The sequence below is a fragment of the Mustela putorius genome, unplaced genomic scaffold (assembly GCF_011764305.1).
Source record: "Mustela putorius furo isolate JIRA1106 unplaced genomic scaffold, ASM1176430v1.1 tig00000083_pilon_pilon_pilon, whole genome shotgun sequence".
Taxonomy (NCBI): domain Eukaryota; kingdom Metazoa; phylum Chordata; class Mammalia; order Carnivora; family Mustelidae; genus Mustela; species Mustela putorius.
In genome coordinates, this window is record NW_025421273.1 from 35,522,318 (window position 1) to 35,548,087 (window position 25,770).

Below are 25,770 nucleotides of genomic sequence, written 5' to 3' on the forward strand. Positions count from 1 at the left end.
ACATTCTGTTTAATAGACAAATCATATAGCCTATGAATTAATACTTGAACACTTAAAAATTAATTTCTTGAGTTTCTTATTCTCTGTGGACTGAATTTTTATACTGTCCTTTTAGAAATGTTTTTATAATTATCCAATAGATGGTATAAATCAACTTAGTTTATTTCTTGTGTTGTCTCATCAATACATTGTAATACAGTATATGGCTTTGCATAACATGATTGCATGATTTAAACAGCACAACCGATTCTACTTCTTGGCTGGAGACCAATTAAATAACCACTGAGGCAAGCAGTTATTACCTGCTTAAAAGGAAATCTGTGGTTTCCTTATTTAAACTGCTGAGTTTTAATGTCCATCAAAAAGTCCGTTATTGCAATGAATAATTTAGCTTCTTCAGTCTGCTGCTCATTTTAATACTACAGGCATAGATTTAAGGCTGCGAGATCTGCCCAAAGTTTCTCACAGTCCCAGAATCAGAACCATACTTGCTATAAGACAATAGTGAGACAGTTGTAGTTTACCGTTTGAAATGATATATATTTAAGGAACAATAATTTCTAATAATTACTAGGAAAAAGAAGACTTCAGCATCCCCTTTATCAAAAATAGTTGGGGAAATGATTGATCACAAAGGTCCCGAAAACATATATATGCCCTTGTAAGTGGATATAGAGGACCCTTTTTAAAAAGACTAAAAGGTCAATGGATTTGGAGATCTAGGGGTGTCATTTCCTCTGTTTGTCCCTTGGTGGAGTTCTTGAGTCACTTTCTCCCTTCCCATCAAACTGCTTTATATTTCTTACAAGAACCGGCTATCATGTTTACTGTATTTAACCTTTTTCTTGTACAATTGTGAATAGAGCGTCTATAATAAATGAAAGCCCCCCTGAGATCGTATCTTCGGCACCTACTTCTTTGTATTCTTACCAATAAACTTTTGTTGTCCTTGTTACTTCTCTTCCTGTCTTTTTGAGACTTAAACTACCTCACGGACACTGGATGCTATTTTACAGCTCAGTCACTGAAATTTCTTAACTGCAAAGCAGTTTCAAGACGGCAGGGTTAGTGGGTAAATTTAAAACAACAACAAAAAACTACTGTATGGTAAATATAGGGCAAGATTTTTGGCATAAAAAGAAAAGGAATCCTTGGCCAAGCTTTGATCAAATGTTTATTAAAACGGGATGCCATTTCTATTTTAATCATTTTTTTTTAAATCTTGGTTTCAAGGGGTCATTTCTCCTAATATTCCTTTAAAACAGAGAGAGAGAGAAGAACCAAATCCACAACACTTCAACCTTCTCTCAAATACTTGGCTTCATGCAAGCGATGACGTGCCATCACTCTGATCAACTCGGGCTTTAGGAAACTGATCTCGTTTTCTCTCTTCAGCTCTGGCCGCCAAAGCAGCAGCAACAGCAGCACAGCAGCAGCGGGCTCTTTAATTTATTACAGCCGGTTACACTTTCGATCCCATTTCCTTCTGAACCCTTTCCTCTCAGGTTGAGAAGATAAATGCTGCCTCGAGTCTGAAAAGCCGGGCGGGGTTTGTGGGTGGGAGCGAATCCGGATATCATATTCCCGTGGTGAGGTCTGGTACCGGGGGGGATTAAGTCCCCCAGTTCCATTTAATGAAACTGCTGAGCACTTGTGACACTGGCTCTAAGACTGCGGAAATGGGGCGGGGGTGGGGGAAACAGCTTCTCGCCTCCATTCATCCTCCGCGCCGGCGGGAGGCTGGAGTTGGAGTGTCAGTCCCCAGACAAGGGGCGGAAGAGGACTGGGAGCTCCAACCGCGGCAAGGGCGCCCCGAGGGCTCCTCTCACCTCGCCCACACCCCCACCCCGCCTATTCCGTTTTCTTGCCCAAGTACAGCGCTGCTGGGCAAACCATCCGGTCCTTGGCTGCTCCCGCGGAAAGGTCGGAGGCGGGGACCGATGGGGGAGGGTGGAAAGCCGGGAGGCTTCACGGCCCCGGCAGTCTGGCGCGCTGTTCTCCATGCCGCACACGTCGGACCCATTTCCCACGCTGGCTTGGCTCGGCGGCGGAGTTGGTCAGGATGAGTAGGGAGGGCGGACTGGAGACTACCTCGCGCTCGCAAGGGGGAAACCACTCCACTGTGAAGGACGCGCTGCACAACCCTCACCCCCACCCCCCACTCTTACTCCCACCCCCACCCCCGTCATCTGGGAAGAAATCTGCCGCGCTCTGGGGATAAGCCTCCCACTCTTTCGCCCCTCGCTAGTGTGCGCCTGGAGATTGCGCGCCGGAGCGGTGGGCGAACGTTTGAAGATGCTCAGGGGCTTGTTCAAGTTTATGGTCTGGCGAGGGAAGAGTGAATGTACAACGCCTCTGCCCACGCGGCTGCCAGAAGTTTGCAAAATCTTAGTAAAGGCGGTTAGGGGAGCGAGTGCACTGCACCATATTGCCGCGCATCGGAATGCACCGGCGCAAGGCCGCGGAGGAGAAAAGGCTTCCCTCTTCCGCCTTGGACCCGGGGAGGCGGGGGGGGGGGGGGGGGGGGGACCGGGTGTCGTGGGAGGCAAGAATTTTGATAAACCAGAGTTTTCCAAATATAAGAGGATTTAGCATTACAGCCACTTAGCGGGCCAAGGAAACACTGCGGCGCCCGCCCCCGCCCCCCGGCTCCAGACTGCGGCGGTGTGCACTGAGTCTGCGCGCGGGGTTTTTCTCGCTGATGCTGCAGATCTAGAGCGGAGAGGCTGGGGAGGCAGCGGGCTTGGGGAATGTGGGGGTGGCCGGGTTCCTGGCCTGGCCCGGGAGGAGAAGCCGCTACACCCTGAGTGCAGTTGCTTTAGCAGACTGAAAAAGACTCGCCAGCTCCCTGACACTTTCATCCTCCGCCCCTCCAGGATCCCCTATAGGGAGACCTTGGAAATCTCAGCCGTGTCTCCCCCAATCCTGCTGGCTGTGCCCGCCCAAACAACCGCGCGCTACATCTGCTCGTAGACTTTATTAGTGTTTGTTTTTAGTCATTTTGCCTGCTCACACAGGTCTCGTAAAGGGAGAGTACCCACTCTGGACTGGTTTTTCTTTTTTTCCTCTTTTCATCTTAAATTTTCCTTTAAGAGGAGGCCTTTCGATGCCTATACATTGGGCAGACGAGGCGAGGACCAACCAAATCCCAGCAGCAGCCTCTTTGCTCTTTTGAGATGGTAAGATTGTCCCCAAATATCTCCTGCCTGCCTCAGCCCCCTTAATCCTGACGGGTCCCCTTAGCCGCTGAAATAAATGAAGAGCAAATGACAACAGTTTAGGAAACACAAGGAGAATTGAGATCTGATGAGGCGGACTGCAGTGGCTGTGATTGAAAACCGGGAAGCCTCGCGTGGGGGAATACCATGTACGATGGAGTGGCACAAAGTCAAAAGAAGGAGAGAAACGGAACTAGGGACACTTCGGTACACAAAGTTGCCATTAAAGTTTATTTCCCTTTTATCCAGATAGGTGACGCTACACTTTGCCAGTTACTAAAGGCTGCAGATTTCTGCTCAGAAAATAACACCGAGGCTTCCAACATGTGTTTATTCCCCAGGCGCGCGCACACACACACGGTCTACCCCCTAAGCAAGCACGATGACAGGAATGCCAAGCATTTAAACAAAGACAGGCACCACCCCAAACCCCCAACCCCAACCCTCCGAAGTCTGCAATCCCAAAAAAGGATCCTTCTCTGGCTCTCTCTGGAGTTTGATGTCCTCACTTAACCACTGCAGCCCATCATGGTTTCTCAGAACACCAACGTGGCTCCCTGGGCGCACGCGGGATCCCCCAAGCCGCGGTTAACCATGCCCTAACCAAGATGCTAAATCGCGAAACGGAGACACAGGCGGAGGGGGGGAGGGGATGGGCATCGTCTGAGAAGGGGGAGGAAAAAAAAGAAAGAAACCTTTCCTGACACCCGCTCCAGTGCTCTCACACACGCACTCGGCATTAGTAAGGGAGAGGAGGAAATTTACCAGCCCCAGGGAGGGAAAGCAGGTCTCCCGGGAAGACAGTGGATGCACTCACTGGAAAGAGGGGGGAAAAGCTTTGGCTTAAAGGGGACTGGGCTGGCTGGATTGTGCGCACAAGGAGTGGCCCCCGGAGCTGAAGCTGGGCTTTCCGGAGTGGGGCGGCTGGTTAGTACTCCTGTCTGCCTTTCTCACCTCAACCCGCGTCCCTCCCTTTCCGCGAGTGTGTAGTTTCGGTGGCTGGGCTGCTACCGCCGCCGCCGCCGCCGCCGCCGCAGCAGCAGCCGCTTCAGGGACAAGCTTGATCAGCCTGCGAGCTCCCAGAAGCAGCCACCACTTTGGGCAAACTTGCGGGTTTCCGGCTCGCGGCTGGCGAGCGGGAGCTTCCTATTTGCCATTCAGTGTCTTGGAGCTTTGGCAGTCCAAGGGGCGGCGAGCGCGCCCGCACCAGACTCTCCCAGACGCGAAAAGGGACGAGACAACTGCAGAATTCACCCGCCGTGCCAGGGCACTTCCGAAGCAACAACCGACTGGCACTTTTTCTCCCCTTGGCAAACTGGATTTTTTTTTCTTTTTCTTTTTCTTTTCTTTTCTTTTCTTTCTTTCTTTCTTTCTTTTTTTTTTTTTAAGCTACTTGGCAGCGTCTCTGACTCCACCTCCCGCTCACCCCCTCCCCAGTGCCTTTGGCTTTTCTTCGGAAATCCGGACAGAATTGGGCATCTTTGTTAATTGCCATTGGGGGAGCCCGGCCGGGGGCTTTCGCCAGGCCATCGTCGCCTGAGCACCGAGCTTGGTTTGCTCACCTTTGAACTGCAAAGGGATCAAGTTCAGCCCGAGTTGCCAGCGTTGGGACTGGGAGGAAAGAGAGGGAGCGTGCAAGAGAGAGAGTGGGAGAAGGGGAAAGGGGAACGGAGAGGAGGGAGGAGAGTGGAGGAGGAGGGAGGAGAGAGAGGGAGGGAGGGGAGGGATCGAGAGAGAGCGGGGAGAGAGAGAGAGAGAGAGAGAGGCTGCAATCTCCTCCCTGAATCGCGCACAGCGCTGCAGATCCCAGTGCTCCGAATTGCGGGCCGAATGCAGGTGAGGAAAGGCACGGACTCTGCGGCTGCGAACCCAAACTTGGGCACCGCGCGGTGCGCACGGCTCAGCCTTCGCCCCCGCGGGCGAACGGCTGCTGCGGTTTCAGGCGGCGGCTTCGTGACTAATGACCTTGCGCAGAGTTGTTAAGAAAAAAAGAGAAACCCGAGCTCTTGGGGGTGAGAAGAGACTGACTCTGGGCGTCTCTGAAGATGGCTCGGGCTGCTCTTGGGCGCGCGGGGGGGACCCGGACGCGGACTGCTGTGTGACGCGAGTGGTCTCCACTGCACGGTGCCCGAAGCGACCTGCCAGGGATTTTTCATTCTCGATCTGTTGACTGGCTCCCCCGCTGCCAGAGCGGAGTCAGAGTTCAGACTGGCTTGTTGCTGGCCCCGGCGCCTCGTGCAGGCAGCAACTCACGTTTGCCTGGGCAGCCGGAGCAGAAGCTGGGTCTGGAGTGAGTGGCTGGAACGTGAATTGGACGCAACTCGAGTAGCAGCAAAGACGAACAGGGTTGGCAGGCGGGGGAGGCTGCAGGCTTGTTCCCCGCCGCTTCCCGGCTCCACCACCCGCCTGCCGGAGCGGTTCCGGCCCCATCCGACAAAGCGGGAACCGGAGCCCGGGATCCTCCGCCCGCTGCGGGGATGACTCGCGGGGGGGGGGGCGCCGAGCCCGCGGCGCGCAGTGTCCCGTGAACTGTGAGTACTGCGACTGAACGGCGGCCGGCGAGCGGGCGATTAGCACCCATTGCATGAATTATGAAACAATAACTTTCGGAAGAAGCAGAAGGAAAAAAAAAAAAAAAGAAGAAGGATCTATCGCCGGTCCCCCTGGCGGACTCCGCACGGTGCTCTTGCCCCCTCCCTCCTCTCGCTTCCTCCTTTCCCGGAGAGAGAAGAGGACTGGGAGGAGGGCAGGCGGCCGGCCCCGGAGGAGGGGGGCGCCGAGGGGGCTGTGATTAGAAGGAGCAGTAGCAGCAGCAGCAGGAGAAGATGCTGAGGATGCGGACCGCGGGGTGGGCGCGCGGCTGGTGCCTGGGTTGCTGTCTCCTCTTGCCGCTCTCGCTCAGCCTGGCGGCCGCCAAGCAACTCCTCCGATATCGACTGGCTGAGGAGGGCCCAGCGGACGTCCGCATCGGCAACGTCGCCTCGGACTTGGGCATCGTGACGGGTTCGGGTGAGGTGACTTTCAGCCTCGAGTCGGGCTCGGAGTACCTAAAGATCGACAACCTCACCGGCGAGCTGAGCACGAGCGAGCGGCGCATCGACCGCGAGAAGCTGCCCCAGTGTCAGATGATCTTCGACGAGAACGAGTGCTTTCTGGACTTCGAAGTGTCGGTCATCGGGCCCTCGCAGAGCTGGGTGGACCTGTTCGAGGGTCGGGTCATCGTACTCGATATCAACGACAACACGCCCACCTTCCCGTCACCCGTGCTCACGCTCACGGTGGAGGAGAACCGGCCGGTGGGCACTCTCTACCTGCTACCCACCGCCACGGACCGTGACTTCGGCCGTAACGGCATCGAGCGCTACGAGCTGCTCCAGGAGCCCGGGGGCGGTGGCGGCGGCGGCGGCGGCAGCGGCGGCGGCGGCGAGGGCCGGCGCTCTGGGCCTGCCGACAGCGCCCCCTACCCCGGGGGCGGCGGGAACGGCGCGAGCGGCGGCGGCCCAGGCGGCTCCAAGAGGCGGCCGGACGCACCAGAGGGCGGCGGCGGGACCAACCCCGGTGGCCGTAGCAGCGTGTTCGAACTGCAGGTGGCCGACACCCCGGATGGCGAGAAGCAGCCACAGCTGATTGTGAAGGGGGCGCTGGACCGGGAACAACGCGATTCCTACGAGCTGACCCTGCGGGTGCGCGACGGTGGCGACCCTCCTCGCTCCTCTCAGGCCATCCTAAGGGTGCTCATCACCGACGTGAACGACAACAGCCCCCGCTTCGAGAAGAGCGTGTATGAAGCTGACCTAGCCGAGAATAGCGCCCCAGGGACTCCCATCCTGCAGCTGCGTGCCGCGGACCTGGACGTGGGGGTCAACGGACAGATCGAGTATGTGTTCGGAGCGGCTACCGAATCCGTGCGGCGGCTGCTGCGACTGGACGAGACGTCCGGCTGGCTCAGTGTCCTGCATCGCATCGACCGCGAGGAGGTGAACCAGCTGCGCTTCACGGTCATGGCCCGCGACCGCGGGCAGCCCCCCAAGACCGACAAGGCCACGGTGGTCCTTAACATCAAGGACGAGAACGACAATGTGCCGTCCATTGAAATCCGCAAGATCGGGCGTATCCCACTCAAGGACGGGGTGGCCAACGTGGCCGAAGATGTTCTGGTCGACACCCCCATTGCTCTGGTACAGGTGTCCGACCGAGACCAAGGCGAGAACGGGGTAGTCACCTGCACCGTGGTGGGTGATGTGCCCTTCCAGCTCAAGCCGGCCAGCGACACAGAGGGCGACCAGAACAAGAAAAAGTACTTTCTGCACACCTCGGCCCCTTTGGACTATGAGACCACCCGGGAATTCAACGTGGTCATAGTGGCGGTGGACTCGGGCAGCCCCAGCCTCTCCAGCAACAACTCCCTGGTTGTCAAGGTAGGAGACACCAATGACAACCCGCCCGTCTTTGGCCAGTCGGTGGTGGAGGTGTACTTTCCCGAGAATAACATCCCTGGAGAGAGGGTGGCCACGGTGCTGGCGACAGACGCCGACAGTGGGAAAAATGCAGAGATTGCCTACTCTCTGGATTCTTCCGTTATGGGGATCTTTGCCATCGATCCTGATTCTGGGGACATCCTTGTCAATACGGTGCTGGACCGAGAGCAGACAGACAGGTATGAGTTTAAAGTTAACGCCAAAGACAAAGGCATCCCAGTGCTGCAGGGCAGCACCACGGTGATTGTGCAGGTGGCTGACAAGAATGACAATGACCCTAAGTTTATGCAGGATGTCTTTACCTTTTATGTGAAAGAAAACTTGCAGCCCAACAGCCCTGTGGGGATGGTCACGGTGATGGATGCTGACAAGGGGCGCAATGCGGAGATGAGCCTCTACATCGAAGAAAACAGTAACATTTTTTCCATTGAGAATGACACGGGGACCATTTACTCCACAATGTCTTTTGACCGGGAACATCAGACCACATACACATTCAGAGTCAAGGCTGTGGATGGGGGAGATCCTCCCAGATCCGCCACAGCCACAGTCTCTCTCTTTGTGATGGATGAGAATGACAATGCTCCCACCGTGACCCTTCCCAGAAACATTTCCTACACTTTACTGCCACCTTCGAGTAATGTCAGGACAGTAGTAGCTACAGTGTTGGCAACAGACAGTGACGATGGCATCAATGCAGACCTTAACTACAGCATTGTGGGAGGGAATCCCTTCAAGCTGTTTGAGATTGATTCCACCAGTGGTGTGGTTTCCTTAGTGGGAAAACTCACCCAAAAGCATTATGGCTTGCACAGGTTGGTTGTGCAAGTGAATGATAGTGGGCAGCCTTCCCAGTCCACCACAACTCTGGTGCATGTGTTTGTCAATGAAAGTGTTTCTAATGCAACTGTGATTGACTCCCAGATAGCCAGAAGTTTGCACACCCCACTCACCCAGGATATAGCTGGTGACCCAAGTTACGAAATTAGCAAGCAGAGACTCAGTATTGTCATTGGGGTGGTTGCTGGAATTATGACAGTGATTCTAATCATCTTAATTGTAGTGATGGCAAGGTACTGCCGGTCCAAAAATAAAAATGGCTATGAAGCTGGCAAAAAGGATCACGAAGACTTTTTTACACCCCAGCAGCACGACAAATCTAAAAAGCCTAAAAAGGACAAGAAAAACAAAAAATCTAAGCAGCCTCTCTACAGCAGCATTGTCACTGTAGAAGCTTCTAAACCAAATGGACAGAGGTATGATAGTGTCAATGAGAAGCTGTCAGATAGCCCAAGCATGGGGCGATACCGATCTGTTAATGGGGGGCCTGGCAGTCCTGACCTGGCCAGGCATTACAAATCTAGCTCTCCATTGCCTACTGTCCAGCTTCACCCCCAGTCACCAACTGCAGGAAAAAAACACCAGGCCGTACAAGATCTACCACCAGCCAACACCTTTGTGGGAGCAGGAGACAACATTTCAATTGGATCAGATCACTGCTCTGAATACAGCTGTCAAACCAATAACAAGTACAGCAAACAGGTAAGATGTGTTCCAAATATATCTAAATATCCCACAGAAGGCTAGTAAATCTGAGACAGAACATCTTCTGTGAAGTTTTGTTTTCTCTTTTAAAGCTATTATTTAAAAAATTTAATAGCAGTGAATTAATGTGAATTCATAGGTCATTAATTGACCACAGGCCATCTGCGCAAGATGCCCCCTTGTATTTTGCAACTTATCAAACCAGCATTTACTAAGCTATCGAAGAATGTATTCAAAGTAGGCAGTGTTTTGTACATCTCTTTATCCTTGACAGTACTAATTCATCTTACATTTTCTATTTTCAGGATAAATATGTATATATGGTTTGGGTGGTTAGCTTTAACCTGAAATTATTTTGTTTTGTGGCTACTCAGTGTATAATTACATCCCGGGGGGGGGGGGGATTTCTAAAGTTACTACTGGTGCCTATGCAAATTGAACACTATAAAAGTTTTATCTGTGTTATGTATTATGCAGGATTGTACAGATCATGGAGGCTGGTTCATGCAAATATAGTAGCAAGACTGAGATACTTAAATACTGATTACGTTGACAAAAATGTTGATTTAAAAACATTTAATGATACACAAATATCATGCAAAACTTCATTTTAAATACTTCAGTGTCTGTAACAACTAGACTTCTGGGAAGCTATGAAGTTAGCACTTGCATTCTTCGTATTTGGTATTAAAAGTTTATAAGCAAAAGTAAAGTGCATGATCCATTTATTATTTAAGCTGAACAACAGAAATGTTCTTGTTTGATGCACTGTGTAAAAGAAAATTTTGGTCTGCCTTGTGATATCCTGACATTATTATGTTTATATGGAATATTCAATACTGTTGTTTTTCAGTGAGATACGGAGTTTTAAAAAAACATATTTTGAGATAACTTCAGAAAACAGAAAATTTATTTTTGTAGGTTTTGCTTTTGTGATAAATGTAATGCTCCCAAAGTTTACTTTTTACACCCACCAAGGTCTGACATTCGGCAAGTAAAACCTTTTGGAAACTGCTGTGTCTAATGCTGTAGTAGCCCCACTAATAAAATGCCACATATTTCTTATCACAAGAGCTCATCTCGAAAAACACATCTATGATTGACAAATAATATCAAATAATAGTTTTTCTATTAAATATGCTTTGCATGTAGAATGTGCAATGTGGGAAGAATTAAGGCCAAAGAAAAACTTGCTTTATAGTGTCATTAAAGATGTTATTGATGGGCTCATTAAAGACATAGAAAAGAGATATTAATTCCTTACTGCTTTCATAGTTTTAAAAATCAATTTCCTAAAGAAATATTTGCTACTTATAGTACTTTACTGCAGCTATTTGGTTAAGGAGAAACAGACTTCACATGATTTTATGTCCAATTACCACAGCAATCCAAGAAAATATAGGCTTGAACTTCATTACATTAAATGGCTTTTGAAAATATGTGATGCTTGTGAGCCTGAGTTACTTATTTCTTTTAACCTGCAATTTATTAAGTGGAAGGTTATATTTATTGTGCTATTGCTTTACCTGGAGTTAGAAGAAGAAGACTTTTGTTCTGTTTTTGGTACTTCTATCCATTTTGTAAATAAGGACATGTCCAGGTAAAATAATACTACTTTTCTAAGATGGTTTAGGAACACCCACAGATAAATTAAGGTCTATAGAAATTTCCTTGGAAAATGATAACATGTAGTGCAAAAAGTATATGAAAACATCTTTCTTCAGAATGTTTACTTCTTCACTGTCATCTTAATGGGATGTTTTGTCCCATGGCTGAAAGGCATTTACATTTTAAATTGCACAATCTTCAACTTCGGAATGGACATAGCAGGTGGCAGATTTATAGATATTTTATACAACCCATTCATGTGTTCTGTGCTGTCACTTAAGCTTTATTTGCCTCATCAAATGAGTTTGGCTATATATTCTTGAATATTTAAGACAGCCAATACCAAGACTGCTGTGGCATCCTATTTAAAAGGCAAAGTGATATGCTTATAAAAAAACTAATGTATGGTGTTAGAGACTCTTAACAGAGCAAAGAAGTCTGTATACCAAAATAGAAAACCTGCAAAGCCATTGGTATAAATCATGCAGTTTGCCAAAAGTGACTGGAAAACTTCTATGTTGTTAGGTATTCAAAAGATGTGTAAAGTTTTTACCATAATAAATAGCTGAAACAAAATGAAATAAAGGAGAATGAAATACATTCCCCTTAATGTAATTAGTAATAGTAATTGATACTCTTCATCTCTTCAATATTGCTGTCAGGGGACAAGGGATCCATTTACAAAGTTACATTCTGTTTAGACATCTGACACAGTAAACAGGATCTTTTTTGTTCTGATTTTTGTTTGTACCATAAGTAGATGATTTTCCATTTTTATTTTTTAAAAGATATTAGCTGTACCTAAAAACAACTGCCAAAATGTATTTTCTGTGTTTAAATTTGATATAAAATAAAATAAAGAACACAGGTTTTGTTATAATTCTCCCCTTTGATATTGAATTTATCTAAGAAAAACCCTGAGGGATGCCATATTTTAATTCCTTATGATAGGGATTAATTAAAAATCAAAGATTTCATCTGACATAAAGTCTTCATTGTATTTATAATTCTCTTGAATTGCTTTAACATAGTTCTTTACCTGTGATATAATGGATAGGGTATTTATTTACAGTGTTTTCCTCTTCATGATAATTAGACATTTCAAAGTGTTGCTTTTAAATCCTGGTAATGGTTATATTGTAATAAGTTAAACAGCTTTATGGAAACAAGTTTGTAAATAATGCCCCTCCCCCCTTTTTGGCTTGTTTTCACTGGGTCTAGAAATTTTTAAATCAAGCTTCTGTAGTTACTCTTTGGCAGAATCTAAAAGATGTGTGTTGCAGAGTTGCTGTATTTTTTATTTCTTTCTTTCTGAAAATCACACCTTAGCAAAACTGATGATGTAGCCCAGGTTTCCATAGTTCAGATCTTTGCAGTTAAAACAATAGCCTTTGCTCTCAACTAAATAATGTGTCTAGTTGAGCCTAATGTGGATCATTGACAGCATTATTGAGATTAAGTGTCCACCTTTCCTTTGCTTGGTAAACCTGGTTTTAGTGGTTGTTCAAGTTTTGTGACTTGGAAATACAATTTTGCTTTTGACTTATAAAATAAAAGCAAAGGCATTCTATTTTTCTACTTATTTTATAATCTTCAGAGTCGTATTATGTGTTAAATATTTTTTCAATTTTCTTAAAGAATAGTATAATTCCAGAAGATTAGTAAACATATGAAAGTATAGTCACTACTTTGTTTATTATTTTTAGGTCCTGTTGAGTTTATTCATGCCATGCTCTTATTTAGATAACGCACTGGCAAGTAAAAATTTTATTGTATTTAGTAAATGGAAAGTAAAGTACTTTACTTTTGGCAAGAGTAAGGAAGATACAGCCTGAATAAACATTAATTTAAAAATCCATTTGTAGCTGATGCAGAAATGCTCAAGAAAAATTCATATTAAATCCAGTGATAGTTTCCCTTGCCTTTGGAACTGCAGAATGGAGTCTGAATAATATTCTCTTTAAGTGCTCAAATTGTGTTCAATATATTCATTGTATACTTAGTAAAAAATACGGCAGAAATTATTTCTTAAGTTACTTCCAGTCTGGAAGCAAATGGATGACTTGCCATCATCTATTAGAGTTTTCAGCACTGAAAAAAGTAAATATCAGTTTGTTCGTGTATGCACATTACATCATATGTATTATAGTAGGAACGCATCTGCAGAGTGATGCCAACCATAGCTTCTAGTCTCATTTCGATAAGCATAATTTCTACAATATGATTCTTCTGTGTACAACCAGAAATCTTTCAGGAGGTACAGGGCATCTGCATATGGTGAAATTTCTGTTACATTTGGCCTGATGTAATAGACGAGTGGCTAATAACTGATGAAAGGTTATGTTTTTCGTCAGGAGATATCTACTAAAGCAACATTACCTAGATCTCTGGATGTCTATGAATAAGGAAAGGGTCATCCACTGATCTGATCTACCTTGCATTTATAAATTTTTATGTCAGGTATGACAATCTGAAACTTATCTCAAACTTATCCCAAGTCAATTAATAACTTAGACATGAGACCACAAAGTCAATTTATAGATTTTAAGTAAATCATGCAGCTGGATAAATATAGCAAAATCATTCTTTCCTGTTATCTTCTATTTTGGAGTAATTACATACCTTATAAATGTGGGAAAATGTACACCTGTTATTTCTTTTTCTTTCTCTGTCTCTCCGCACACACAAACACATACAGATATATTCATATAAACTAAGTATGGCACCATTGGACTTTTATTTCATTGTGATATTCATAAATTAATAAACAGAACATATTTGAACTTTAAACATATACAAAACTGAAAGAAAATATAATCAACCATTAATGTTTGTATCTAAAAATCACTGGAGTCATCACATTTTTTAATTAAAAGATATCATCCAAACCAGTTCCCTCATTTTATATGAAGAGAGACTGAGGCCTTTATCTCTCTGTACCATTGAGGTGTGAATTTGGTTTTCTGCTGGTTCCTTGACTGATGCAATGAAACTTAAGAAGTTGAAGGCTTTATGATAAAATAATTTGGCTAAGATCACAAGATTATTGAGGATACAATTTGGATACAAGTCATGGAATGCAGAGGCCAGTGTTCTGGTTCTATTTTTTATCTCTATGAATAAAATTGAAGTCACATAATTTTCACTATATATATTTCAATAGAGAAAGAAATCTGAGATTTACCTGTGTATGTATAATTGTATATTTGATTAGAAAGACTGAATTTTTTACAATAGGATGTAATTCTGCTTTAGGCTCTAGTTTTTTTTTTTTAATATTTTATTTATTTATTTGACAGAGATCACAAGTAGGCAGAGAGGCAGGCAGAGAGAGAGAGAGAGAGGAGGAAGCAGGCTCCCACTGAGCAGAGAGCCCGATGTGGGACTCGATCCCAGGACCCTGAGACCATGACTCGAGCTGAAGGCAGAGGCTTTAACCCACTGAGCCACCCAGGCGCCCCTAGGCTCTAGTTTTTAATCTGTAAATTATTGGAAAAATTATAATTCAAATTTTATAGCTATTCAAAGGAAATTAATGGTTCTTTTTCCCTATGTAGAATAACAATTGATTACACTCATTGAAGTAACTTAACATAGTTTAAAACATATATGCAACAGGTTAATTGACAGAATTTTTAATTTTAACAGAACCATGACGACAGGATGTAAGCTTCTATCTGGGATTAGTATATCCTCAATAAAAACATAATCTTAATAGAAATTAATAGAAGCTTTCTATGCTGTATGTATAGAAAGCTTATATGAATTCTAATCAGAATAATCTTTTACCTTTTTCATCAATATGGATGATTTTGTCTGGCTTCTCTGCTCCTTTGCATTTTGCCAACTTTGCCATTGTGCTCTACCTTCATAGTGCCCTTAACACACAGTTGTGAACTAACTTTTCTTTAATTTTGTTTTCTAGCAAATTTTAAAAGAATGTGACATTTTTAAATTTTTCAGTTGGATTGCCTCTTTTGTTAGGCAGTTAACCAATCCAATGTATCAAGTTTAAATTTATATAGTGATAAAATGCCAATGATGGACTTTATTAATTTCAAAAATAAAATTTGAACTGTTTTAAAAACTGAATATACTGTGATAACCATTGCTTCACAATTGTCACCAATGCTATTAGATATTTTGCCACCATATCTTTTCCTGAGAGAGGAGAGTGGTAGAGGTTATGTTGGAAATTTAGTATAATAATTATTTAGAGCTTTATGTTTAAGCTGTATATAAGCAATTTCTGGACTATAGCAAGGTTCCCCATCCATTTATTTACTGTGACTCCATAGAAATAATAAGATCTGTTCATATAGATCTTGAGTCAGCTCTACTTTTCTCTCTTATTTATTTTAAAAGCCTTTAGAATCTTTTTTAAAGCAGGGACTCCGTTTCAGAACATTACACAGGCTTTATTTAGCATTAGTGTTGTGGGAGAAATCACATTCCAAGAAGAACTGAGCTGAAACCACTAAAACTAATCTTAATTATCACTTCTGGTGAATTAATGTTTTAAAGGCGGAATAAAAGTTTATTTTCAGGAATTTGGTGATGTTTATATTGAACTCTAATGCTGTGTACAAACAAAAAAAAACTAATAAAGCTTCCGAGTAGGATTCATCTGATGAGTTAACTTTACCCACCCTGGGCATTTTTATTATTTACAAACAGGTAATTAGTAAATAAAAAAATTTCTGCACCAAAACCTCTACCACAGCATTCTGATTGGGTAGAAGATACTGGGGAAAAAATATTCATCACACTTTTTTTTTTACCTGCATAAATCTTTATTTTCCTTCTTTCAGATGCGTCTACATCCATACATTACTGTGTTTGGCTGAATTCCACTCTAATATGATGCTCCATTATGCACCATACTCTGATGACCTTGCTACTCCGAAACCTGCTGGAGCCTGCCCTTGGCCGTGGGGTGTCAGCCAATCACTGCTTGTTTCACTTGTGCATTTGATTTTCAAGGTTTTATTTTTTTTCTTTTTTTTTCCTCCCCCTCATTTAAGGAAGAATACTATTGAAATAAATAAACTTATAAAAGAAGCAGTATTAATAAAGAAATGTGCTACCAATGGATGTCTAAGTCACCAGGAATTCCATTATCAAAGAGGTGGTTAGCAGAAATTAAAAAAAAAAAAAAGGTCCCAAGACACATTCCAGCAATACTTTTGAGATTCTAGCTTTCTGTGGACCCAGGAAAATTAAGTCTACTGAGTCTTTGTCTGTAATAGCTTAAATAGTGATGTTTGATAAAATTCCAAGTTGATCAATATTTTTAAATGGCTTTGGAATCACAATCTTTTCCAGGCCAGTGAGATAGTGTGTTAGAGTAAAAGATAGTGTCTCTTGTTCATCCTGTGTGTGTATTTCTAAATGTCACTGTGTTTATTTGTGTGTGCTCCTACACATCTATATGCAAGGACTTTGAGCAAGATTTATTAAAAAAATTGTTTATAAAACAAATTTGAGAGATTAATTTTGTATTAAGTAGTTACTGCCAATGGACTGGTTTATCCTTAATCTTGAAATACTGACCAAAGAATCTGTACTATCTATAGAATTTTTAAGTTTTTGTTGTTGTTAAATTCCTTAAGAAAATTTGGAATTTTTACTTAGATTTACGAAAGTCACTGTAGTCACGTTCAGAAGGAATTTGTGGCTTCCTGCTTTTGTGGTACATTTATCTGAAGGCTATTCTATTTGATGTCAGATAACGTAACTTCAGGCTGCTTCCGAGAATTCAGAATTTAGATATGGTTGAGAGAGAGAGTGGCTGAATTTTAGTTCTGTAAGTAATAATCTGGGTAAGTTAGGGATTCCACTGGGTGGTCCCTCTAATTCTCTAATGTTTATATATTTATGTGTTTGTTGTATGTGTATTCGTGCCTAAAAATAAGTGTTTTGTGTGTAAAGTTTGATCAAATTCTAATACATTTACCACATCATCTGCCCTACAAAGTTTTCCACAAGTTTTGAAATACTAAGAATGCCAGATTCTTGGAATTTTGTGTGTGTGTGTGTGTGTGTGTGTGAACTATTGTCAATATAAAAGCCCTCTAATAAAAATAAATACTTGAAGAATACTGGGTCACTCAGTTGGTTTAGCGTCCAAATCTTGATTTCAGCTCAGCTCATGATCTCAGGGTCCTGAGGTAGAGTCCCATGTTGGGCTTCACACTGGGCGTGGAGCCTGCTTAAGCGTCTCTTCCTCCCTTCCCCTACCTCTCCCCACCACACACACAGGCACACGCTCTCTGTCTCTCTCTAAAAAATAATGATGATAAATAAATATTGGAAAAATACTAAAATGTGGAGTGATAGGCAGTGTACTTTAACCCATGCAATTCCCTAATGTATATATTTCAAGGTTTTTATTCTATTAGGTGTTTAATTTTACAAAAACAAATGACATTTTCAGAAATATTCTTGAAACCGTAGTGAAATTCCTGAATAAAACCTAATTATCCTCAACTTCTCAATTTGTTTTAAGCACAAGGACCAGTCTAAGAAGCTGGTGAAAAAACCCTTACCACTTTCTGCTTCTTGAAAATGTCATGTTTCCTCATCAAAAGTAGTAAACTTCCTTAGGTATACTTAAAGTATGAATCCTGTAACAAATCATATCAATTAAAAAAAAATTATACAGGAAAAAGGTCCAGAATTTTAGGATAATCTAACTGCAACTACATAGAGAGGATATACATAAATACTTTCACAAAGAAAATTCTAAGGCAGCCTTTTGAAAACTTGGGTCGCAGCACATTATTGAGGCATGGATTGATTTAGTGCATCTCTACCACAATCAGAAAGATATGAAATAAAACACAACCATTCCAACTACATCACCCGTAGAGTGAGAGTAAATGTTGTCATGTGCAATCCCTATTTCAGTTGTGTATGTGTGTTCCTACTCTTGGTTGCCATGGAAAAATGTGTTTTGTTATGGAAACAGTTGAAAAGTGTTCAGAACCACCACTGCAGTTTGTTTGGAGTGGGGAACTATGGCTATTATTGGAAAAACATAATAAATCGCAACAAAAAAAATAACACTCCCAAAGATTTTAGTGTACTAGGTAGCTGAATCAGAGTCATCAACAACATACTATTACAGAAGTATTCATCAACAGCAAAAGCTTTTAGAAGCCTATTACCATTTCTCTGTGTGTATATGTGTGTGTTTTAATCTCTGAACATGTCACCATTGGTTCCTATTTTGCACAGACTTCCTTTCTCCGCCTTTCTTGCCCCCAGTCGTCATCCACCTCAGGTCTCTTGATCAATCTCCTTTGTGATTACTGGAATTTACCACATAGAGAGGTGCCTGTGGACAGATGGAGACAGATTCAGAACATACCACCTGATAGGCTGTAAATTTCAGTATTGGAATATTTTGTTTTAAATGATAAGATAATATTTTATTTTCCATCACAAAATCTAAAGAAGAAAATGAGAATGTTAGAGACTGGTTTAATCACTTTGAACACATCTAATATTGGCACTGGTACTGAGTATGCAAAAAATAATAAGATAGAGTCTCTGTCCTCATGGAATTAATCTATTATAAAAAAGATTATGGAGTAGAAAATGATAGATTATATTTGCATCATGCTTCTTAAGTTTCAAAGCATCAAAAACTATGTTTGCTCATTTGCTCCTCGGAACAATCTGTGAGGAAAAAAATCGTTGTTATTTCTGAAGTGAGGAAACTAAAATAAGGAAAAATTTATTTGTGACTGACTGGTGGAACTACCTGAAGAACTTTATAAAGTCTTTGAAGAAATATCAGGTCGGAATTCAAGTGTACTGCAAACACTTGGGGAAAGTTGTGAAATCTGTGCTTTTGAATATAGTCTGTTTTCTGATTTATCTGGGTAAAATCACCTCTGAAGAACTCCTTAGAACGTGCCCCAGTTTGTCAAACTTTTTGCAGTCACAAACTGCACTTAAAACTACCAAAAAACAAAACAAACAAACAAACAAACAAACAAAAACACTGTAGGTATAATGTGCAAATCTAATAACTGGATTTATAAACAACCCCATATGTGATTTCAAACAAACACCTTAAGAATTGGGTAAGTCACTCTAAACCTAACTGTATTTTTGAGGCTATCTCTAGAAAAACCAAGGCCCTTAAGAAGTAAATCCACAGTTTGAAATATGTTTCTGGGAATAATTTTCAATCTATAACTTTGCAAAGCACTTTTCTTGGATGTGTGTGTCGTGAGTGTTTTCATCCCTTTTGTAGAGTTTATATTAATTTGTTGAATTGTTAATACACAGTGTAAGGCTTTGGCGTGTAATTAAAAGGACGGTTAAAACAAGTCTCTTCCTAGATAGGACAGTGCAAAAATAGGCAAGGTAGGTAAGATATATACATGAAACTCTCAAGGGCTGCCTCCAAATCTGTCTGGTCTATCATGGTTTTCCCGGTGCTTGGTAGAGTGAGTGCCTAGCACAGAGGAGACACTCGTTAAGTATTTGTTGAACAACAAAGAGCCTGGGCTTTGATGCTAAATACAGAAGATCTCTTCATATTGGATCACTGAACTATGGTATCACTTTTATATCGGACTCTGAATGTCCTAATAGATATTTTCTTTCCCTGCTGGTTGGATGTCTCCATGATAAAACTCTACCTGCTGTGCTGGCTAGAGTCCCAGCTAGAGTCCCTGCCTTTCCTGTGTGGGTATGACTCTCATTTGAGTAACAAGTGAGAAATATTGTCATTTACTCTCCTTCCTCCTTGGTGGTGTTGTCAACACCAAACCCTTTAAAAAGATAAAATTAAACTATTAAGCAAATATGCAGAGTAAGTCAGGGAGGCACTGGCCACCCAGTAGAGTTCTGATCCTTGTTCTCAACTTACACAGATTCTTATCTTTATCCTTATCCCTTTCCTTATGGAAAAAATAGGCATGAGTGTCTATATCGTCACTTTATGTGTTCTTGCAGATAATATCCTTTCACTGCACCGAAACATGCTCACCGATAAAGTATGTTTCCATTTTTATTCTGAAAGCACAAGGTGAGCGTCACTTTGAAAGGTGAAAGCCTGGAATATCTGTAAAGAGAAACAATCACTTCGTTTACTAAGGAAAGAGGTCTGGAAGGGAGAATATGCTCTTGGGAGTGATGGGCAGTGAAGTGGGAGCTGAGAACTGTCTTCCAACTCCTTAGTGTTGAATCCCTATGTTGTACCCATGAAACCATTATAACATTGTGTGTCAACTCTATTAAAAAACAAAGCAAAAAAGCAAAAAACAAAAAACAAAAAAAGAAAAAACAAACTCCTTAGGATCCCAGATTCAAAGGAGCACTCTTTTCAATTGCAAATGCAAATTGCAAATGACTTCTGAAAGAGTTGGGTTTAGTCTTTGGCACACCCTGGTGTAAATTGCTTTAAGCAGATAACTAGGTCAGTACCTCACAAAGATCAACAGTACTGAAGAAAGAAGGATTCTGCTTAGGGCCTTGGGGGTAGGATGAGTAGCCTTCAGTAGTTTTTTAAAGACTCAAACTCTGTTAAGGCACCGGGCCTCTCCAACTCCAGCTAGGCATCCAGGATATAAGGACATTTTATCAAGAAAAAAAAAAAAATTCAGGTCTGACAAAAGCAAATGTTTGTGGCCTTGAATTCTGGCCCAAGGCCCTGGTAACCTAAGAACTATACATGGCTTGATATGATTGCAAGATTAGTGTCAAAATGTAATAAACATCCACTTCCCCCCATTTGGACCAGGTGTTTCGTTTTGGTTTGGATTTTGTTTTCAGTCTGGAAGATCATGTCCAACGGCTCTGTTTCCGTTCCCTTTCTGCTCCCATACTTTTGAGAGAAAGATAGGAATAAAGAAGTAAAAAAAGGAAAAAAGAAAAACCCACAGCCCCTTCATTAGCAGCATACTCATCTTCTCCTTCATATCATTATATTCGACTATTGGAATTTTTATTTTTATTTTTAAAGATTTTATTTATTTATTTATTTGACAGCCAGAGATCACAAGTAGGCAGAGAGGCAGGCGGGGGGGGGGGAGGGGGGGAAGCAGGCTCTCCGCCGAGCAGAGAGCCTGATGTGGGGTTTGATCCCAGGAAGGCAGAGGCTTTAACCCACTGAGCCACCCAGGCACGCCTACTGTAACTTTTTAAAGTGGCCACATTATTGCCATGTAGTTGGTTCTTGTCCTAATTTCATTCAAGTCTCAGAAATTGAATTCTAGGACAGATTACAGACAGTAAATCAGGCTACCAGAATTCTCTGTGAGAGTCTCTGTAATTCCTAACCTCCATTCAGTAGTTCACTTCTCAAAGGCCTCTGCCAAAATAGAAAATGAGCTGGATAAGGCAATCTGAACATCTGCCTTTTTGTCCTGGTCCTGTCACTGATTGGCCAGTGTGACCTTGTGTAAGTCCTTTTGAGTCCAGAAGCCTGTTGAAAGTGTCCTCTGTCATTTTACATAACAACCGCTGCTCTGATTACATGACAGGGTTTATGAGGGGGTTAGTTAAACAATTGGAGGTTTGTAAAGCATTACCACAATTTAAGATAATATTTCTAGTCATCGATGAATTTCTCTAAGCCTTCTTAAGACGCATTTTACACGTTTGGCGTATTTTCACTACCAATTATATTAAAATGTTTTTTCACTTTCTTTTCATTTCTTTTTCTTTTTTTTTTTTCTTTTTTCTCCCTTTGGGGTTCATTTCTTTTTCTTTTTCTTTCTTTTTTTTTTTTTTTCTCCCTTTGGGGTTGGGAGAGTGTTTGTTTTAATTTGCTCCACTACTTGTCTGAAGCATCTGCAATTCTCTTGCCCTGATTGATTTCTTCAAAGTGATACTGATCCCTGAGTAAGGTGCAGCCAGGTGTAGGTGTCTACCTACATCAACAGGCCCTGGATAGTATCAGAAAGACTTTCAATGCCTGTTGAGCTTTCCGTGGTGAAGAAGGAGAAGAAAGAGCTCACCGCTGTAAAGCAAGTGGTTTAAGAACAGCTTGTAACACTTTGATGTGATCTGATATTATCCATTTTGACACTTAAAAAAAAAAAAATCCCATCATTTTTTTTCAGTTATTTCGTCTTCTGTGCAATCTTTCCTGGGAATTTTTGTTTCTCACATCATGACTAGTCTCTAAAAGCCATGGGTTACTGTGGTTTTATTCTGTGACAATCACTCTGGTTAGGGCTGTAGTACATCATATTATTTACTACTTTCTTACATGTCCAAGAAGAGGGTCCTATTATTATCTCCATGGGGCATATGGAGCTGGGGAAGAGCAAAACAGAATCTCTCCTAGATCCCATACCCTCTACATATAACAGAGTCCACTAACGCCCTCATAGTCAACTCCCTTCCAATGTACTTCTCTTAGCAAATCTGAGAATTTTTATTAGTGTGGTATCCCTGATAGATTTTAATTTACATAGGTTGTGGTATGCTCTTTATTCTAGTCCAGGATAGCTCCTATGTATTCTTAGCAGGTTTAAAAGACAATCAGTATCAGCTTGCTAGTGTTGCCACAGCAAAATACCAGAGACTGGATGGCTTGAATAACTGAAGCTTACTTTCTCGCAGTTCAGAACACCAGGAGTCCCAGATCAAGCTGCTAGCAATTTCCATTTCTGATGAAGACTGTCTTCCTAGTTGTAGGCAGCTCTCTGTTCAATGTGTCCTCAAATGGCTTTCTCTCTATCCCTTCCTCTTTCTAGGGACACCAGTTCTAACAGATTAGGTCCTCACGTTCTGACTTCATTCAACCAAATAACCTCCATAAAGGCTGTAGCTCCAAATCAGTCACATTGGGCTTTGGAGCGTCAGCATATGAATTTTAGGGGGACACAACTGAAGTCTATGTTTTAGCTTATTATTTCTAACTTTTTATGCAATCACTGAATGCTTTCTGCAATTTTCAGCTTTCACATGGATTTGTGATATTAAGTAGCATCTTAGTTATTTTAATTTTGCCAACCGATAAGGGCATTTGGGTGTTTTAATTCATGTAAAATCAATATTTATATAAAATAATCCAAAAATTTTTCCACAAATGTAGGAGGTCTTTTTAAATGATAGTAATATGTAGCCTTAAATTTCTAGTATATTTTCAGCATCAAGATCCAAAGGAAAAGCAGTAGGAGTTAAGTGGGGAGGGAGTCAGTTGAAAATATAATAATATAGGTTTAATAATCACTCTTTTTCTAAGGACAGTCTCAGTGGATTTTCACACACAGTGCATCATTGTTCTTCTTACCAAGATCCAGATTTCTCACGGCTTTCAGAAACTGCCAAACATGTCCAAGGCTGGTACCACATTCTGACGGACTCTTCACCGTCTGTTGATACATCTGCATCCAGTACATTGTATCATTACACGAATTCTCAGACACACTGAGGATTTTTTTATTGTGTCTTTTTATTTGCCTCGTAAGGTTAAAAAATCATGTTACAAAATATGCAATGAGCAGCCTAGGAACTATATATATATATATATATATATATATATATATATATGTCCAGCAAGATGTAGGAAGTTAGATAGAAAGTTACCGTAATACAGAATAAACTCATCAAAAGTCAGGGAGAGGAGCTCTTTCTTTCCTGTCCTTTGGTCAGAATTTCTAGGCAATGGACCATAACAGCTGAATAGACTTTTTCTAAGAATTATCTTTCTAAGCTTCTAGAGCTAATTTTACATTTGACCTCCTATATTAAAAATGGCAGATTAGTCAGTCCTTTTTTTCCGGGAAATGACAATAATTGTGGCATGAACTTGAAGGTTTTTTAAAATTATTATTACTGCATCTGAATCTGCTTTTCATTGCATTTAACTGTTGAACACACGGATCATTTTAAATAGAGATGGCATTTCTACGCAGCATTAGGAACAAAAGATGGTAATACCTATTCTTTCCAAACCAATGCACACTGTATTAGCTCAGGAACATTTAATTTACTTTATTACTAAAAATTTCTCACCTTTTTCTCTAGCGATTTACCTTTAATAAGAAACTAGTGTCTCTGTGCACGTCCATGTATGCATACTATGTATATGTACTTATATATGTACAGACACATAGGTAATACAGTTAACATTTCAGAGCAAACACTGTATGAGTGATTACTGTATGACAGTTATATAATTGTGTGCAAACTGTTATTCTCAGCACTAGAGAAGCAACAATAATGAGAACAGATAACAATCTTTCCCCACTGAAATTTAATTTCAGTGGGATAATACATAAATAATAATAGCTAAACTTATATGCCATATCCTATGCACTGGTCAACATGTTTCACATAATTTCACTCATTAAATAGGTACATCTACCCTGTGAAATAGAGCTAATTATCTTTACTTTGTAGATGTGGAAATTGACACACAGGGTTGATTATTGCTCATGATCAACAGTTTGTCAAGTGGCCAAGCACAGGGTCAAATACAGATGGTGGCTGAAGGGCCACACCCTCAACCTCTGTGTATATGTGAAGTGGACAGAACATGTCTGATTGAGAGTCACCTAGTTCTAGGAGAAGGAAATTGCATTAATATATTTCTCTTAAAGACTTCAGTGCTGGGGCGCCTGGGTGGCTCAGTGGGTTAAAGCCTCTGCCTTCGGCTCAGGTCATGATTCCAGGGTCATGGGATCGGGGGCTCTCTGCTCTGCAGGGAAGCTTGCTTCCTCCTCTCTTTCTCTCTCTGCCTGCCTCTCTGCCTACTTGGTGTCTCTGTCTGTCAAATAAATAAATAAAATCTTAAAAAAAAAAAAAAAGACTTCAGTGCTATTTCAACCTTCCCATTTTCATACCTTTTTTACTCTGTTCTTGAAATCAGGTCACTCAGTCCAGTTTATTTTTTTTAATACCATCTTAAACCTTAATCAAAGTTAAAATCAAAAGATGGGAAGGTAGATTTTAGACTAGTAGGTGCTTCTTCCTTCTACCCACTCTCTGCTCTTGGAAACACATCATTAATGCATTTTCCTTTTCTGTTACTTATCTTAGTATTCTTTACTTCACTCAGTAGTCACAAAGTCTGTTATGTATATTATTAATACAAGTAGGAAACATAAACTCATTATTTTATAAATTTCCATTTTATTTAGAATAGGAAATGTCTTTTATAGAGAATAAAATTTTACCTGGAGGTTTTTAAAACATACATTTTATATACCTCTTTACCAGAAAGAAAATACGTGTTTTTCTTTTGAGTTTTTGGTCTTTGTTTTCTAAATAGTCACAAAATTTGAAAGAAAGCAAAATAAAGGTGAGTTCCTTATAAAATATTTTTTTGTAATTTATTCTCATTTTCCTCAAATTAGTTGCTCATTATCAAACATTCAATTAAAATATATCTTCTATCATGTCATAGTTTTCCTGCTAAAGTATATTACTATTCTATTTCTTTATGACACAGGCTTTCAGTCCTCTGAAACGTGGATGAATACAACCAAAAGCATTTGAAATACATTCCTTAATAATAATTTACTAATTTTTTCCTATGACAGTGTTTTCTTAATGTATTGATGGCCCTTTTTATTATAGGATGTTTATTCAATTGCATAAATGTCTCTGAACAAATGTCTTTGTAGTATAACTCTGGGTTCTGTTATGTAGTAATTCTGCATCTTATGGTCTGAAAGGATCTTTAGTACTACTGGTATGTTTTAAACATTTTAAGCTTTAAAATTATTGAATCAAATTTTTGAGATGGTTGTTTCCACCATCCTCTAAAAACTTGTAGAATTTTGTTTCATTAATAACAAGTATTAAAAATATTGTTAGCATTGCAGTTATTTCCAACTAACGGAAAGAAGGTAGGATCAAATGTTAAGGAATCCACCTCATCTCCGGGTCTTACTTGAATTTTTGTGGAACCCACCAGACCACATGTTTAACATTCTCTTATAAGT

The 25,770-nt window shown here is 41.6% G+C and overlaps 1 protein-coding gene across 9 annotated transcripts in view; it reads left to right on the top strand.

Moving 5' to 3' along the window:
• The first annotated feature begins 4,978 nt into the window (after positions 1-4,978).
• Positions 4,979-25,770, top strand: part of PCDH7 (protocadherin 7) — a 417,107-nt gene continuing 396,315 nt past the window's right edge. For 5 of the 9 annotated variants that reach the window (XM_045076308.1, XM_045076307.1, XM_045076317.1 and 2 more), the window contains exon 1: positions 4,981-9,238. In XM_045076308.1, the coding sequence (XP_044932243.1) occupies positions 6,044-9,238 (3,195 nt within the window). In that variant the 5' untranslated portion in view covers positions 4,981-6,043. Of the gene's footprint in view, positions 9,239-15,660; positions 16,822-25,770 lie in introns of those variants that run through there. The other 4 variants (XM_045076301.1, XM_045076305.1, XM_045076324.1 and 1 more) reach the window with 3 other exon arrangements.